At 43.7% G+C, this 17433-nt stretch overlaps 1 protein-coding gene across 1 annotated transcript in view; it reads right to left on the minus strand.

Annotated features, from left to right (window-relative positions):
* Nucleotides 1-17433, minus strand: part of ARIH1 (ariadne RBR E3 ubiquitin protein ligase 1) — a 64698-nt gene that overhangs the window by 32456 nt on the left and 14809 nt on the right. The window contains exon 2 of the mRNA XM_063345667.1: nt 5870-5937. Within this exon, the coding sequence (XP_063201737.1) occupies nt 5870-5937 (68 nt within the window). The remainder of the gene's footprint in view (nt 1-5869; nt 5938-17433) is intronic.

The following is a 17433-nucleotide window of genomic DNA, read 5'->3' on the forward strand; positions in this document are numbered from 1 at the left end:
GTGTTGAAGAGAAACAGGGTATCGAGTATTCCTCCTTCCCCACGCTGTTTTCTTTTAATGCACTTGCTTTCTTTGCTGTGCCAGGGTGCACTGAGCAAGTAAGTTCCACATATGTGTCTCAGACTCAAAATGATGCTGTCGCTGGGCAGTAAGAAAATGCAGAAGAAAACCTGGACCTCCCTAAAAATACCCCTTTGCAATGGGCACTGCAGAATAAAGTCCAACATTTCTCTAACTGCTCCACCACTCCTTCTGCAAATACACCAAGGGCCCAGTCAAAAGACTGTTTCAGTTTCTTCAGAGGTTAGAAATGACTCTCTAATTCCTATTACCACACCTTTTTTCCACTTGTTCAAGCATCAACACGGATTGTGGTTTGAGCAGACCTCCCTTTGCCCTTCCAGTGTTCCTCCGTGGAAGGGCTCACAGGCAGCAGCTGCAGCACCTTTCCCAACAAGCAGAGAAGCTTCTCACATGCCACTTCTCCACTTCCTTGTCCCAGCAAACCTTCTCAGCCACTGGTTTCCATTTCCATTCATCCTTCATGAACCCAAGGAGGCCACAACAAATGCGATCCTGGTTAAGATCTCACCACAATTTCATCCAATCTCATACAACTTCATCTACATTTCTCCTGCGAACCTAATGCATCCCAAATGATGTCTACCTTTCCCCAGAGCTCCTTTTCCAGCTCTGTTGATGAGACCTCTTGTGACACTTTGTACCACTTTCATTGCTAGGATCCGTCAGCTGTCTGGGTTTTTTTTTCTTTTTTCCCTTTATGACATCTGGATCCTCCTCTGAACCAAATGCCTCCAAAGAGATTTATGCCAAGATATTCATTAATGCTGACAAACATTCACCCCAAAAGCACCCGACAAGGGAATTACTAACAGGTTCCATCTAGTCTGCTGCTTCCCTTTTGAGAAAAGTAACTCCATACACACCATCCTAACAGCTGAACCCAATGTATGTCACAAAATACATCGCAGAGTTGCATGCCATCATCTCTGCTGTGAAACATGGGAGAAAACCCCTTTAATTCCCTGCTTGCTTCCTTCACAACTCCAAGGGTTTTGATTTTTCCTCAAGCCATCCCTCCACTTCTCACTATTAAGGGATTGCTTCTTAGTTGCTTGGTCCATATTTTCATCTTAGGGAGGAGCACAGCACCTTTAACAGCCTTTTAAATCCTTTATCCTCTTCTCCCTTTGCAATGTGGACATTCAGCAATTCTAGCACTTCTGACACTCAAGAATGTTGTGGTCTATTCAACACCAGACTCTTTGCTCAATATAGCTGACTTCAACAACTGGTTCTATTGGTTTTTCAAAATCCAGTCTCTTCACCGCAGACAAAGTTGTTTTCTCTGCTACTTTAAAATGAACAGGCACACCAGTGACTTATTTTCAAGTTCTTCTATGATTTCTTCACTGCGTACCACCACAAAGTCCATAACATCAGGTCTTTTTGTCAGATGGATCAAGCTGTCAGCTTCTTTATTTCCTCAAAATTTCCTCCTGCTGCTGGTGACTGCCTAATCACAATTTTCTACACATAATCAAATCCTGTCCAAGGAAGTATCAAAGATAAAAAGCCTTATCGCTGAAGAAAGTACACACTTTGGGATATTTACTTTAGTGAAAGGGCATTTGTGAATGTCAGAGAATCGGTATGCCTGCAGTAAAAGACATCTTCATACGAAAAAGCCTGCCATACACAATTTTTCACCTCTTCGGCCTCTGATGAATAGTGTTAAGCCGTTATTTGTCCAAAGGAAAGCAGATGGCCAGGTACCTACAGAGAGGAGTCAGACCCTGAATGCAAGGGCAAGAGGCAATCTGGGCTAGCAGCCAAGCCACTGGGGCCATCCTGGCATCCTCCTCTGCTCAGAGGCAACAGAAACACACGGCCACCAAGATAAAGCACCTAGCAGGGACTGCAATACTTCTCTCTCTACCTCCAGGGATTAAATTGGGCCTTTGGCTCCATGCTGAAATACTTTTCTTTAATTAAAAAAAAAAAAAAGACCGGGGAAGGCAGACAAAGCAGGAGAGCTGCATTTTGGTCTTTTCATCATGGGGAGGTTCATGCCCAAAACTCCCCTCAGGAGGGACGGATGCTATCAGTCATAGTAAAATTGGAAGGTAATCAAGGTAAAGTTATAAACTAAAGCACTTTCTTCTCTTAATTGTAAGGTTACCTGGTCAATCTGCACCTGCCAGTCTCCTGTTTCCATTAGCCAAGCTTGTGAGACAGAGGAAAACACAGTATTTAACATCCTTATTCTCCAAAACACACACAGCATATCAGAAGCTGAACTCAAGTACTTCCTCCAGTATCCACTTCCATCCTACAAACAAATCCACCCCAAAACACCAGTTTTGCTTTTGGACACAATCAAATAATTAGTGTCCCACCAGTGGGATAGGGCAGTTTTTCAACTGTGGCTATTACTTCACTGTAAGTGGAATAAATACCTGTAACATATCTGCCCTCTTAATAACGCCATGCAATTATTCCATGACAAAGCTGGCCCAGGCAATAATAACCTGCCTATTAAAAATATGCATAACAATGAAAAAAAGCCATGAAGAGGTTTGCGTGTGCTAAAACATGAAATTTTCATCTCATGAGCTCAGCCCTCACCACACTCAGCACTTACTAAAAAAGAAGCCGCTTTGTTTATCTGCTTTACTACAGGCAAAGTTTGATAAGGCCGCCTGTTAGGTCGTGCTGACTCACGATGAACTAAGGTAAAACAGACCCTGGGCAGGTGCTGTAAATACACACCATTGAGCAAGTGCGTTCAAACTCTGACCTGGTGTGAAATCAAGCACCAAATATTGCACCCAAACATTACATCTTAGCAAGCATTAAACCCACCCAGACTGCAGGCAACAACAGGAATTTCCTGGGAAGTCTTCCTCGTGGTTATTTAGGAGTAGAAGAGGCCAAATTTATACCAGTTCCACTGCTTAAGAGTCACCCAAGAAAAAAAACCAAACATACATGTCTCCATCACTGTTGCAGAAAGTGAATTCAACTGGTGTGAAAGAAAAGCGTGTGTGAGCGCTTTTTCTTGGCGTTTGGGGTTTTGCCCCTAAAAAAAAAAAAGTAGTGTTTAATTTTTATTTTTTTTCCTTGTTAGACCATGCTTCTCTGCCCCACCACAAATGCCTCCCAGTGTTTTGCAGCTAGCTCATTTTACACAGGCGCAATCCTGCAATAAGATTTGCTGGCCACACACGAAGTCAAACAAGTCTCAAAAGTGATCCCTAGTTTGGAAGATTAACCAAGCCTGAGTGTGGGCTTAATTGGGCTTCTCACGTTCGCCTGAATGAGAATGACGTCTATTTTAGCAAAAAGATGTGATCTGTAGCTGGCTCAGGGCATCATTTCCAGCTCCAGCACTATTTCAAAGTGATTGCTTCGCATCCTGGCTACTGAGGTGACCACCTGCCTCCCACCCGGCACAAAATCTTCTTGAACACTAAGAGCCAGCTCGTAGCCTCTTCCCAGCCTCCCGCTCCTGCTGGGAGCTATTTGGTGAAGAAGTGACAAAAAGCAGCACCAGCTACTTGAGAAACAGAATGTTTTAATGTTTTTCTAATACAACAGGACATCCGCACCAGAAGTCTGCCTGGTGTGCAATAGGTCTGCACAAGCAAGGGTCACGTATTGCATTACTCACAGGGCAATCCTATAGAATTAAGATAAGTATTTTAATGAATATGTACCAAGAGTAAATGTTTACCTGTGGACTTTGTAAATATTTACACATACTTAAAATGTTTTGGTTGGAAACTGTAAAAGCCTTAACAATAATACCTCACATAGAAGTGGTTGATACCTTCCTTTGAAAAAAATCCACAGTCCATTTTTATTTCTTTCTTTTTTTTTTTTTTTAAATTGATGGCAGCTTTAGACAAGCTAAAAAAACCTACTGAATACCGGATGACATTGCAGTACACTTTACGTAGAGGTATCTCAAAGTGAGATGGAGATAGCCAAGGAGAGTGAACTTTAGCCTGACCAAAAGAACCAGCACAAGAAACTCGAATACAAAGAAGTGAACAGACACAGGCTGGAAAAGGAACTAAATCAGAATGCTTAACAGCTGTAGTAAGAGTTAAATAGCCTCAATGTGACTATATTTGTAACACAAAGCTTTCATGCTTCCAACATTAACTAAAAGAGGTCAATCTCAGGAAAGAAAGCAGAGACTAGAAAGCTTTAAAAAAATATAATCACCTCAGGAAAAAAAAAAAATCTAGGCCAAACAAAACATAAGAGATACCTGAGCACCATCACTAACTGAAAGTGTTACACAAAGGGGGCTAAAGGTGTCCTAAATCCCTTATCCCAGGAGAGTGGAAGTACTTAAACTCCACGACTGTCGGCTCAAAACCTGTTGCTCTTCCCCGCTTGCACCTGGCATGAAGGAGCACCCAACTACAGGGGCTCAGCCCGCAGCACCCACAGGCTGGTGACGGGTGTTCATCAATTCAACAGCACTACCAGTAATCGTTTCTGCACAGGGTTTTAAGATGACAAAGCATCCGATCTCCTTACACCCTGATCACCAGGCAAAGGAAATTACAATCCTAATCCCAAACAATCCCACCAGGCAGAGTCCTCCTGCTCTCACCCGCAACCCACCACTTGTGTCACTTAATGGTTGTTAAGACCAGCAAAGACTGTAACAACTAGTAAGTCCCTGTATGGCCTGGTCCTGACTGATTCTCCCCCCTTTTTCAAGCTTCTACAAGTAAACGGAGTTCTCCAGCTCCCTCACACTCTTCAACAGCAACAAACCCCAAGTCCATTACCACTGGAGATGGATTTGACCTTGTCCTGTTTTCAGCTGGGATGGAGTTAATTTTCTTCCCAGTAGCTGCTGTGTTTTGGATTTAATATGAGAATAATGCTGATAACACATATGGGTTTAGTTGTTGCTAAGTAATGCTTATATTAAGTCAAGGACATTTTCAGCTTCCCATAGAAGCTGAGAGGGAGCATAGGCAGGACAAGCTGGCCAGAGGAATATTCCAGAGCACAGACATCATCACTCATTTTGTACGTTCTTTTACCATTATTATTACTGTTTTCTCTTCTGTTACTGTTCTATTGAACTGTCTTTATCTCAACCCATGACTTTTTTTTTTTTTCTTTTTCTCCCTCTTTTCCCTCTCCCACTGGGGCTGGGGGAAAGCGATCCTAGTTGCTGGCTGGGGTTAAACCATGACAGGCCCCCACTGTATAACAAGCTACAAGAAGTGCCTTCACCAGCAACATTCCCCAAGAGCTGGGAATGACAGATGAGAAGTAACCATAAAACGCTCTGCTCTGAGGAGGAGGGAGAGGCAAAATTCAATCCATTATTTATGCACATGCTAAAAAAAACCCTAGAAGATGCACTTTACCAGTACCTTTTATCCGTCAAGAACAATTTAGTTTCAGTAAGACTAACAAATAAACACGTCAGGAATACACATACCAGAATGACATGCAAGAGCAACTAAATCCAAATCCAAACCAGTTCCAAGATAACAGGAACCTGTTCCTGCTTGCTTTTTTCCAGAGCCTGTGGAAACGCCGTGCTTGTTGTATGTGTTCAGACTGGAAGGCATCCCTTCCTCCAAGGGGCAACTAACTTCCCAACTTCTCTGAAGCCTAATAGGCATTACCGATATTTAAAAAAGGAGTCACTCTTAGCTGGTAAAGTCTAAGGGGGAACATTTAGAGCTTACGTAAGAGATCCTCCTGCCACACAGCGTGCATTCATCCACTCTCACATTAATCCGGTAATAAACATTTCTTGCAGGTCTGAAGCAAAACGTGGCTGCATGCGAAGATGGCTGCTTACCTCTCCATGAGCTTCTCTTTATCCCAGTTGAAATGGCTAAGCAGTATTCGAGTGATAGTTGCTGGATTCTAGAGAAAGAAAAGAAAAATAATAAATACTTGAGTAACAGCTTGACCAAGTCGGTATACTGTTAGAACACCAAGCAGAGTTCTGAATAAGCAAATGGGGAAATTCATGCATCTGATAACATGTATTTTCTGCACATAACGAAATCTGATGTTAACTAACATACTGGGAAATCATTTGACTTGACAGATAGAAAAACTTTTTTAAAAGCTCTATAAAGCAAATGACTATATAAAATAAGAATACAGCTGAAGACTTAAGGAACAGGTTAGTCACTACCACAACAGACACCCATGTGCCAATATCTCCACGTCTGGCATGCTTACACAACGTAAATCCAGGATGTTCACAAAGTGCAGGAAGGGCTAACTGCCATCCATCCTATCCATTTTTGCCACACACTCCACACTATTTGCAGAACAAGGGTATTTCCTGTTTGTCCCAGCTCTGATCACCAAAACACTAAAAACCCTCCCAGAAAGTAACTGGCTGCCTGCGTAAGATGCCAGTGTTCTTTGAAGTCTCCAGATGTTCCCAAAACACTCCTAGATTCAGAAAATACTATGCAATTATACAACTAAGGAAAGAAATACAGCCTAGAAAGGCCAGAAATAGGACTGGAAATAAACGTTGGGTTTTCACTTGTACGCAAGTTTTTCTTCCAACTTAATCCATATTAGCCAAGGTTCTGGTCATATGAGAAATGTAACAAACCACAGGGGTCCTCTGTTACACCCCAGATCTGTGTTTCACATCCCCAAATACAAACTATCTCAGCTCAGTTCAAAGACCATTTATGTACAAGGGAGGCAACAGCGAGTGCCCTGAGAAGCGGCTAGGCGTACTTTGCCATTTGACACCAAAATGGAAGTTTGCCTCAGGGCAGATTTTCAATGGACGCTCTGAAGCTGTTGAAAAGTAGGACATAAACAAGCAATGTGATTTTCTGAGCCCGCGGGCTATAGCTACAACTTGAAGCTGCCAAAATCCAATGCTGCCACCCAAAGCAGTGATCCCACCCCATCCCTACCCTCAGCCGCACACTTGCACCTCCTGCGCTCACCCACCCACATTAGTACAGCCATCTTATGCTGCAACACTGCAAATTACCGGCTCAGAAATTGATCTTTTTTCCTTTAAGTTGCTTTTCTTACTGAATCAGTTCCCCAATCTGTTTGGTCGCCTGACCAGGAGGGGACAAGCAGGACAGCATCTTTCAGCAGTGACACCAACAAAACATTCCCTGAAGGAAAGCCCTAGGGTCAAAGCGTAAGCACAGAGAACTAGTTTTGTGGTTGATACCATTAAAAAGTGACACTCCTCTCCCTCTGCAGTGGGATCTTACTCTTCTTATTAATGCCAGCACAGCTTCTTTAAGGCCAAATTAAGAATTTCTTCCAGCTTATAAAAAGCCCATGTGAACAAAAGCAGCTTTAGAAAGGTTAGACCAGATCCCTGATCCAGTCCATGTGGAGCCCCATAAACAGCTGAGACAGCAAATCTGCTACACAGCATGGGGCAGAAAACGGTATTGCCAAACACTCTGTATTGTGAAAACACAGCCCCAGTCCCTCTTTGAGCGAGTCTCCCAGGCAGTATGAATTCAAGCTCCTAACTGTAAGAACACAAGGAGGTGCCTGGCTGACAAGCACATGCAATTCCATTTTGGGGCACATTTACCCATTTCCTTGTGTCAGAGCAGCGATGGAGCAGCTCCAGGACAAGCTGGACTAGCTCACTGCTCTGATGGAGTTATTTTGGATGTCCCATCCCTGGAGGTGTTCAAGGCCAGGTTGGATGGGGCTTTGAGCAACCTGGTCTGGTGGGAGGTGTCCCTGCAAAGGGCAGGGGGGTTGGAACTAGGTGATCTTTAAGGTCCCTTCCAACCCAAACCATTCCATGATTCTATTTTACCCTCTCTTTATAGTTCTTGGCCAAAGCAGCAAGCTGATACACCTCGCTGTGCCATCACAATGTGGATACACCGAGTATATACCCAGAGGCAAGGGTGAGAGACCCTTCAGGCAACAGGATAGTCTTTGCACCTCCCTAGGAGACAAATGATAGGACAAGAGGAAACGGCCTCAAGTTGCACCAGGGAAGGCACATATTAGATATTAGGAAAAATTTCTACACGGAAAGGTTTATCAAAACATTGGAACAGGCTGCCCAGGGATGCAGTGGAATAGCCATCCCTGGAGGTATTTAGAAGATGGGTAGATGTGGTGCTGAGGGACATAGTTTAGTGATGGTTTTTGTCAGTATTAGGTTGATGGCTGGACTCGATCTGAAAGGTCCCTTCCAACACAGACAATCCTATGATTCTATGATGCTCTCCTTTCGCCCTGTCGGTGGGGCCAACCAGTGCTCTGCTTGGCCAACACTGCCAAGTTGCTGCAGCCACACAGGAACCACGCTAAACCAGCATGGCACCCCATGAAAAGAAAAGAGAAAAAAAAAAATGATGAAAAAGCTTTCCAACAGCACCAATCCCTGCTCCAGAGCCTCCGCCAGCACTGCAGACGGAGGGGAACAAGCAGCTGAACTGTCTGAAGTCAGCCCTGCCACCGAGGAGCTGTATGGGAATTGAAAGGTCTCCTTCACCAACAGGCTCCTCCAGCTTCAGGGTGGATGACTGCAGCCTTTTTCAGGGCTTTAGCTTTTGATCTTTCTAGGTTACTTTGCATTTGAGCCTCCACAACATCTCTTTTTGTTGTACTATCTGTACTATGTAGCAGTACCTAAAGCAGCTCCTAATAGCTCACTTAAACATGCACACTTCCTAGAGCAAATTAATCACAGATGAAAATATACTTCAGGAAACAAACTGATCTTATCTCTAGATTTATCTTGGTTATGATATCAGCTCCTATAGCCAGTACAACTTTTATTTTTTAAAAAAATTTCCATGGTCCAGGACAAGTCTTGCATCAAACCGGGCTATCTCCTGCTGAACTCACCAGGCAGAGAGCACGGATAGGTTTCTCCATGCAATCCTTCCAGTACTCACATCCATAAAACACATTATTTCAACCCTGTCATGCTCTAGAATCACAAATGAGTTTCAGGTAGTAAAGCAAGAAGCTCTTCTCAAACATAAGGATTCGCCACTCGGACCAGAGATCTGCCGAAAGGGTGCACAAAGAATCAGTATTTTCTCAACTTCTCAAGCAACAGCATTACAAAAGCTTTAAACGAGCCTGAAGTCTTGTCCTACCTTCTGCTATAGCAGCCCACTTGGCCACTGTATTAAGACTTCTGGGAATACCTATTAATCACTCAATAGGCTAAGAGGCAACCAAGGTAGTGGTCTCTGTCTGAGGTTTTTTTCTTAAAGACGACGACAAGAGAGGTTCCCCCTTCATTGAAGGGTAAGTTATGCCTTATTCATAAGGAACTAAAGGGTCTGCAGTGGCTATGGAGTGCCACGAGGCAAACCCAGCAAATACTGCTCACCAAAGGACAAGTACCCATGAAGAACAAAAGGGTCTTGTTTCATTTGTGGCTTCTCCGTTTTCCCAACAAAGTGGCACCACAGCTTTCCAAAACAAGTTTCCCTGGATCAGGCACACACACACCCCTCCCAAAGCATCCCAGCATCACAAAAAGCAAGCTGTTTTCCCACTGCAACGGCAGTGTACAAAACAGCACATTATTTAGGATGATACTTCAGAGACCAGCACTGTTGGCTTGGTGCATTATAACACAAAGTGGGGGGTAGCTTTTAGTGGCTTGTCGGGCTTTAGCCTCCTCTAGCTACAGCAGTATTTGTTCAACAAGTTAATTTTAAATAAAAGGAAACACCAGCAGCATGGCAAGCTCCTAGCAGAATAGCTGGGTTGCCCACTTTCTCTGCTTGCCACTAGATCTGAGATCTAGTATTTACAATTTAACTAGTTGTTTGACCGATACAGAAGGCGAGGATTTGCCCTTGCTCGTACATGGCGTGGCCAGCAATAAGGCCTGAGCGGACATGGCACAGGGAGGCAGGCAGCACTAAGAGGCTTGGTTTGCATAATGTAAACCACAGTTAAATACAAATGCAAAAACCTCTGGCATTAAGGACTGTTCTAATTTAAGGCAAGGCACACCGACAAGGCACCGGATAACAGCTGCTCCGCATTAATTGCTTGCATGCGCACACTTACCTTGCAATTATTTGGGAGCAGCTAGGGTGGAGTGAATCACAGCATCTATCGCAATGAGAGGGCAGCTGCTGCACAGCAGCTCTGTCCTGCAACTCGCTCATACGGGGTTCAAACAACACCACCAAAATAATTTGATGTTTTGACACCGGTTCTGTTACAGCCCCATATCAGCCTTGTTGCTGCCATAGGAGCCCTCAGCAATGACTCTGGATACTGGCTCTGCGCAGCGCCGTCAAAGTTAACAGAATATTTAACCACCACCAGATTACGCAGCACTGGTTCGTTATCGTTTCTGTTCCAAAACTGGATGGGCTTCTCGACTGGCACCCAGGATTAGCGTCTACAACTCTTACACCACAAAGATTAGTTATGAACAGGCTATGATGCTGCTCAGACGGGATTTAATACTCAGGCTTGAAGCTGCAGCAGGGAGAAGTGTGCTTTTACAAAGGGTATTTGCTGGTTACAAAGAAAAATTGTAATACATAAAGCAACCAAAACCAGACGGCGAGCAAGGGAAAAAGCAAACATGTTCAAACGCTCCATTTTCCTCCAAATGTGGCTTTATGAAAGCTGAAACAGCAGAGCTAATTTACAACAGCCACCTATTCAATTTTACATGTCGAAGCCGAGGAAGATTGCCTGGAGCTCGGGGCAGCGAGCCTGTTGATAGCCAGATAGGAATGAAACCCAAGGAAAGCAGCCATTTTGTCGAAATTCTTGCTGTCACAACTATCTGCCTAACGAAACATTCATAATAAAGCCCTGCCTGGAGAGAGACACAGACAGTTCTTCGGCAGTGATTTTTTTTTTTTTTTTTTAGGCTAACAAAGCAGCTAAGTCACAGATGTTCTTCAAACAGATCCCACTTCACCACCGCTTTTCACCAGAGGTGTTTTCATTTATTATCATTATCTATGTTGCCACACTCAGGCACACCAATGCAAGAGGGAGATACAGGGACAGTAAACCCTGCAAAGGCCTGGACTTCTCCAAAGCAGCATTATTAATCGAAATAAACCCCCTTCATTTAATAAAATTTAATTGAACTAGAAGCTTGGTCACTAGTATCAGTGTTAAATTATTTTTGCTGTCAAAATAAGAAAGTATGAATTGGAAGGAGGAACCTGGATGCACTTAAATGCGTAACTGAATTATAAATTAAAGATTATTAGGACATTAGCTTAAATCAGAATTTCCAAGCAGCATAATTTGCTGAATGACAGTTTGCAGTACTTGATCTATACATGTCTTCATCCATCAAGAAAAGCTGCGCAGTTAATTCTTGCGGTTATTATCGACAAAAGCTTATTTTAGAGTTCAGCTTCTCATCATGCTCCTGTTTCAGTTTCAGCATTCAGTGCAGATAAAGACCATTTAAGAACAACTTAAGCTCCACTCTCCAGCCAGGTTCTTTCCACCTCCTTGAGATACGGTATTAATAAATTTTTTGTTTTCCCTCTTTCCATTTCATGGCTGGTTTTGTTTTTGTTTTCTAAACATGACAGCTTTAACATGAAAAATGTTGAAATTAAAATTGCGGCATCAATTTCCCAATAGCAGCAGCTTTTTCAGACTCCGTACAGCAATACCAGTTTGATATTGCGTCCAGTTTGGTTTTCTACACAACTGCTTTCGCACTCATGAATCAAAGTAGATGCTCCAGAAACATTGGCTTCGCCCAAGCTTCACACATCTGTAAATGGTTCAAACCTCAGCAACATCCAGTTATATTCCACAGGCGCATAAATAACACAAGACCATATTTGAATTCCCCTGCAGAAGGAAAACAACTGGTTTCAGGTTGGTTGAGAATAAAGAGTAAGAGTTTTGCTTGGTGGTGATGCAAACGCTGGTGAAGAGCCATCAAAAGAACAGGTCAGAAGCCTGTCTGAAACCAAGCAGCACAAACATTTGCTCCAGTAAAGCGTCATCTAGGGACAGCATGTCACACCACCACTGTAAATATTTAATCAGTCAAAAAACCAGCCTTTGCCAAGAGGAGAGCACACCAAGTGGAAATCCCAGCTGCCCTTCAAGCATGTGCAGGATCAAACGGCATCTCCAAAGTTGTCACCACGCACGCCACACCATGGAAGGAAGCATTAATAAAATAATAACCAACATGTCACATGGTATGTTAGCAGGTAGAGTAAGAGCAACCTCACCATGGGAAGGTTTAAAAGATTTCTTGATAAATTAAGAGAGACTTCTGGCTTGCCTCAGCTGTAGCCCATCAGCGCCCTGGAGACCAGCATCATCAGATGTGCTGCATGTTCTTCCCCACTCCTCTCCAGATGACTCCAGGTCATGGAGGTGGTATGCAGGCAGGCATGCCCGAAACATCAAGACCGATAAAAACACGTAATACTCAATTGTATTAAGTGCCACCACCGAGCAGGAGCAGAAATCCCCAAAAGTCTTCAATTACTTGAAAATCCAACAGGTTTGCCCACTGACACTCCTTTCTGAAGAACAACAGCTCCTTCGCCACCCACAGCACAGAACAAGGGCAACCAACACAACAGACCAGGGACTGTACAGCTGCTTCCTACGTCAGGTAATAAAGTGGACACCAGCCGAAAATTCTGCAGTAACACCACTGCTCTTCTCCTGCATCTCCCCCAGCCCCATACAGATAACCTTAAACATAAACATATGGAGCAGAAAGTGTTTTAAATAAGCTTTTAGCCCAAATCACCTGACAGTAAGGCTGCGATCGTACCGTTTGCATTGTTTTGCAAGTGCACTACGTGACCTTCGTTTCTGAAGATCCATTCGCATCTATTCTTTCAGGAGACAATTACAGGAAATCTTACAAGCACAAAAAACTCATTTCTAGCAGCTTAATAAAACTCCCAGGAACCAAATGCAGAAGGTGAGATCTAAGTGTTGTGTGCTTCCAGGATGTGATCTCCTAAAGAGGCTATCTTCAAACTTACTAGTTTTTGAACACCACTGACTGAGCACCCCGAGAAGCTGCTGGAAAACTTCCGTGTAATCTAATATTCCCTGGCTCGATTACAGAGAGACTGTAAGAGGGCTGCTAGGAGAAGAGGAGGACAGCAGCGAAACAGATCGGTCCACCACCACCCATCCATACCCTCCTCTGCCATCCCCTGAGGCCTTGGAGAGAATCACACCATGGTACATTTCTGCCATTAGCCATCTCATGGTTTATGGGGCCACTAAAACACCCACAGGTGAATCTGAGATCCTTCTCATCTTCCAAACACCTGTTATAAATAATAACAACAAAATCAGTACTAGTCAATCTTTATGCACCCACCAAGGATGTGATTTTTCCACCCTACACCCCCACTGAAGCCACACTAAGTGACTTTTTTTTGAATTACCCACTTGTGCTTCAACCAGATATTTACCTGTTTCCAGCTACTGGCATTTCCACACAATTCCACATGAAGCCAGGCTACTTCCCTCTGGCATTGCCAGCCACTGCTGTCCTCCAGCTGGCATTTACCACCCCACTGTAACTTCCCATTAACACATGCACAGGCTTCAGCTTCAATGTTGATCATCTCCTTGGCTTCCTACATCTTTCTTCATCTCATTAACTTCCCTTCACACATCAGCTCTTAATTTTGAAAATTAAGTTTTACAGAATTACTGAGTTAGTACCATTACATGATGGCACCAAATGGCAGCTTGATATGATGATCTCAGTTCATAGTAACCTATCTGCACTTTACTGATTGTTTTTAGCTCTGATGAACATCCACTCTTTTAGCAGAGGAAGATAATAAAAAGCAACTTCGGAGAAAACTCTATTACTTGAGTTAATTGGTTCAAGAGGCAGAAATGAAGCAGTCAGCTGCTTTACATTTTCTCTGAGCCTTTTGGAAAGTTTTCAGGTTAATGATTAGGAGCCACAACAAAGATCCATTGTCTAACTAAGCTTTTAAAATCAGAAAGGAAAAATAAATACTAAAGCAACAACTCCGTGATGAATTAGCCAATTTGGAAATGCAAAAACTGAATTCACACTGTAATACTTCTAAACAAAAGAAGATGGGATGGATTTGCCCTGTTGCTCAAGTGCACTGGGTAGCACTGGCTCTCAGATGATTGCAGAAGCTCCACCACCAACTCAACACTAATTAAAAACTGCACACAGGCTACGATCAGGGAAGGTATTTTCCAATATTTCAGCTACACTTGCTTCCCTACCAGGAGATCTATGGTTTGATGACAGGATACAGAGAAATGTTAACCCATATTTTATACATTTAATTTGAAGAACATTCTAGCTTCTACTTCCTTTTGCTACAGTTCTGGAGTATAAAGTCAAACCTTTAAAGACCAAAGACCCATCACAGAGGCCCTGTGAATTCCAGCAAGTTTTGTTGCCGTACGCTCCTTGAGCACTATGGAACAGAAAGTCTCCAAATGTACACGCTTTCACAAACCACTTCTCACTTTTAATTCTTTTAGATTAAGGAGCACTATTGTTTTACTGCCCACAAAGGCGGTATCACCCAAAGTATTTCATTCCTCCTGGTGTCTCCCACCACAAGAAATCCCAATGTATGAGCAAAAGCTCAGCAAATCTGTGTAAGCAACACGAGCCACAGCTCTGGTTTCTGGAGTTGCCGCTGACATACTGAGAGAAGCGGAGTGGGAGCACATGGGTGCCAGAGTACGCTTCAGAATGGGTTTATTCAATCCATTGCCTCCCACTCATGAATTTGCAAAGACTTGCCTTAAAAAGAGTAGGAGAAGGTGATGGCACCATTTCCATATAATTCTTCCCGTTTACTATTGCAGTAGCTCCTTAATATCTCCCCTTGCGGAGGCAGAAAACAGTACACAGCACTGCAGCTAGGCTGTGGATGGGGTGATATTAAAAGCCCCAAAAGAGTTTTGGCTATCCCGAACGTAAAGGGCCTGCAGGTTCTTCCAGGTAGAGTCCAGGTCCCTGGTAATCACCAACTTCCTCCTCGTGCCGAATCTACAGTCAACATCCAGTGCCTCCCAGCATTGCTTCTGGCAGGATGAGAAATCAATGAAACAAACAGATGACTATTTAGAAAAAACAGTAACAGACCTCTGTGTCCCAATCACAAACAACACATAGTCACCTTCCCTGGTCATCCATAACTACTCCTCGCACAAGCGGAGTCCACAAAGCACATTTTAGCCCCCTTCCTCTTGACTTTATACACCACTGCTCTTCCAGACCCCCAGGCTCTGTTTTTCCCCTTCTATCATACACGACCCCAACCCTGTAAAAGTTCTCACCCCTCTACACTTCATTTTGACACACCAGGTAGTTACTGCACTGTTCCTATACACGTACCACAAAGGGATCCAGCTTCATCAAACAGGAAAACCATTGGATTTCCCCAGACCACAAGCATCCCCAAGCAGCAGCATTTCATGCTTTTAGTCCCACACGACGATCTCTCAGACCAACAGTCTCTAGAAGACCAGAAAAGATACACTGAACTGGTGTTATCAAACTGGTCTCAAACCAGTATGACAACTCACTAGCGTGGGTCTTGAAGAAAATAGAGTATGTTGGTTCAAGAGGAATGCAAAAGCATGCTTTGCTACAGAAAGAAACAATGCTGAACAAAGGCAGAGGAGTTTAGTGACTGGGCAATACGTACCAAACCCCCTCGGTTTAGCCTAAGAGCAGAGGTTGATCAAAACCAGGTAAGAAATCTCCTCCCTTGCACAAGATTTTAGAGGCACCGAGGAAGACTCCAGAAACCCAGAAGGGCTTAGCTGTGCACCAACTCTATTCTTGTCTGTGACATAAAGTAACAGCTACTTGGATTATTATTTTACTTTGAAATAGGGCAGTAAAACATGCTTTTCAGAGCCTAATCCAAAGAAGCTGCATCCCATCGCCACCAGACCAAGAAAGAGCAGCTCAGAAGGGATCTGCTTCAGCAGCAATACAAGCTCATGGAGCCACTGGCTCCTGGGTCTGTCACTGCCCGCTCGGTGATGGGAGCACGACTACTTGCACGGCTACAAATGAACCAGACAGAGAAGCTGATCCGGGTTAAGGGGGTTGCTGGTTTGTTACAATCCAGACCGGGATCGCCACGTGGCCAGACAGCCGAGTTGGCACAACTGGGACAACAGGGACTTGCTTCCAAGAAATTCGTTTGTGAAATCAGTCTGCAACAAGCCACGTGCCAGGCACATCAAAGTTGGGTCTTCCCACGTCAACAGACTCTCCAAATCATCTTGTCCCAAAGACTTTAAAGCATACAGGGAGGTATAATTCACAGTCAGAGGTCTCACACTTCTCCTCCATCATCCTACCAGCAACTTTAGCTTTCATCTCAGAAAGCAAAATCCAGAAAGACAGTTTCTCATCAAGAAGACAACTGCAACAGTTTGCCATCTTTCTTCCAAAAGCTTTCTGGATTTGCAAGACAGATCTCGAGGGAGGTGGCTGCTGAGGATTGAAGTCCAGCTCCTAAAAGGAACAGGACCTAGCCCTGTCTATATCATCATTACAGTGTCTGGGGGCTACATTCAGCCAGGCTACCAAACATACGATTTTTGACAGTAAACTCTTGGAATACTGCCAATCTCTACAAAGATGTGTCCTCAATGTAACCAAGTCATGAGGCCAGCAAGACAGAAATACACTTTTTTAGTCTTTTATTAGTCAATGTTGGAAAGACTAGAAGTGGCATATGTCAGGTCAGCTACCCATCAAGTTCATACAAGTAAAACAACTCAAAGCACTCCATTTGGGTTTCAGGGGAACGCTTTCCCCAGTGACTCAACTTCTGAATGAACTGTATATTGCGGGGAGAGTACAGGTCTGCCAATGGGAGCTACAGAAACTGTCCTGTTTGCAGGCAGAAACAGATAGTAAAGGAATAAAGCTGTAAGAGGAATGTTACTTTACAACTACTTTTTCCTTTAAATCATTTTATAGAAATCTGAGGTGTCTCAAAAAAGAAAAAAGCTTTCCCTCCTTTTCCTTCACTCAAATACATATCCGTAAATAATTTTACTCTTCCACCATAGCCAGCATTGTATACTACCAGATTCTGATCCAGAACCAGATTCACCCGTGGGGCTGTACCCATTTCATGGGTTCGATATATCTGTCGGAAAGCGGCACTGCTCCTCCCCATCAGTAGCAGAACTGCTCTCCACGAGCTCTGGTCTCCAGCAGCTCAGGTAATTTAAGGAACAGGCCCACCCTGGACTGTGAACTACTTACTGGTCAGCAGTAGCTGGGACTTTTCTGTGGATTTTGCGTGCCCTTTGGGTAACAGAACTTCACTTTGGCTGCTTTAAGAACAAAGGCATCAACACGTCAACAGGCACTGGATGGGCAGTAAGTCTTAGGAGGAT

The sequence above is a fragment of the Chroicocephalus ridibundus genome, chromosome 9 (genome assembly GCF_963924245.1).
Source record: "Chroicocephalus ridibundus chromosome 9, bChrRid1.1, whole genome shotgun sequence".
Classification (NCBI taxonomy): Eukaryota; Metazoa; Chordata; class Aves; order Charadriiformes; family Laridae; genus Chroicocephalus; species Chroicocephalus ridibundus.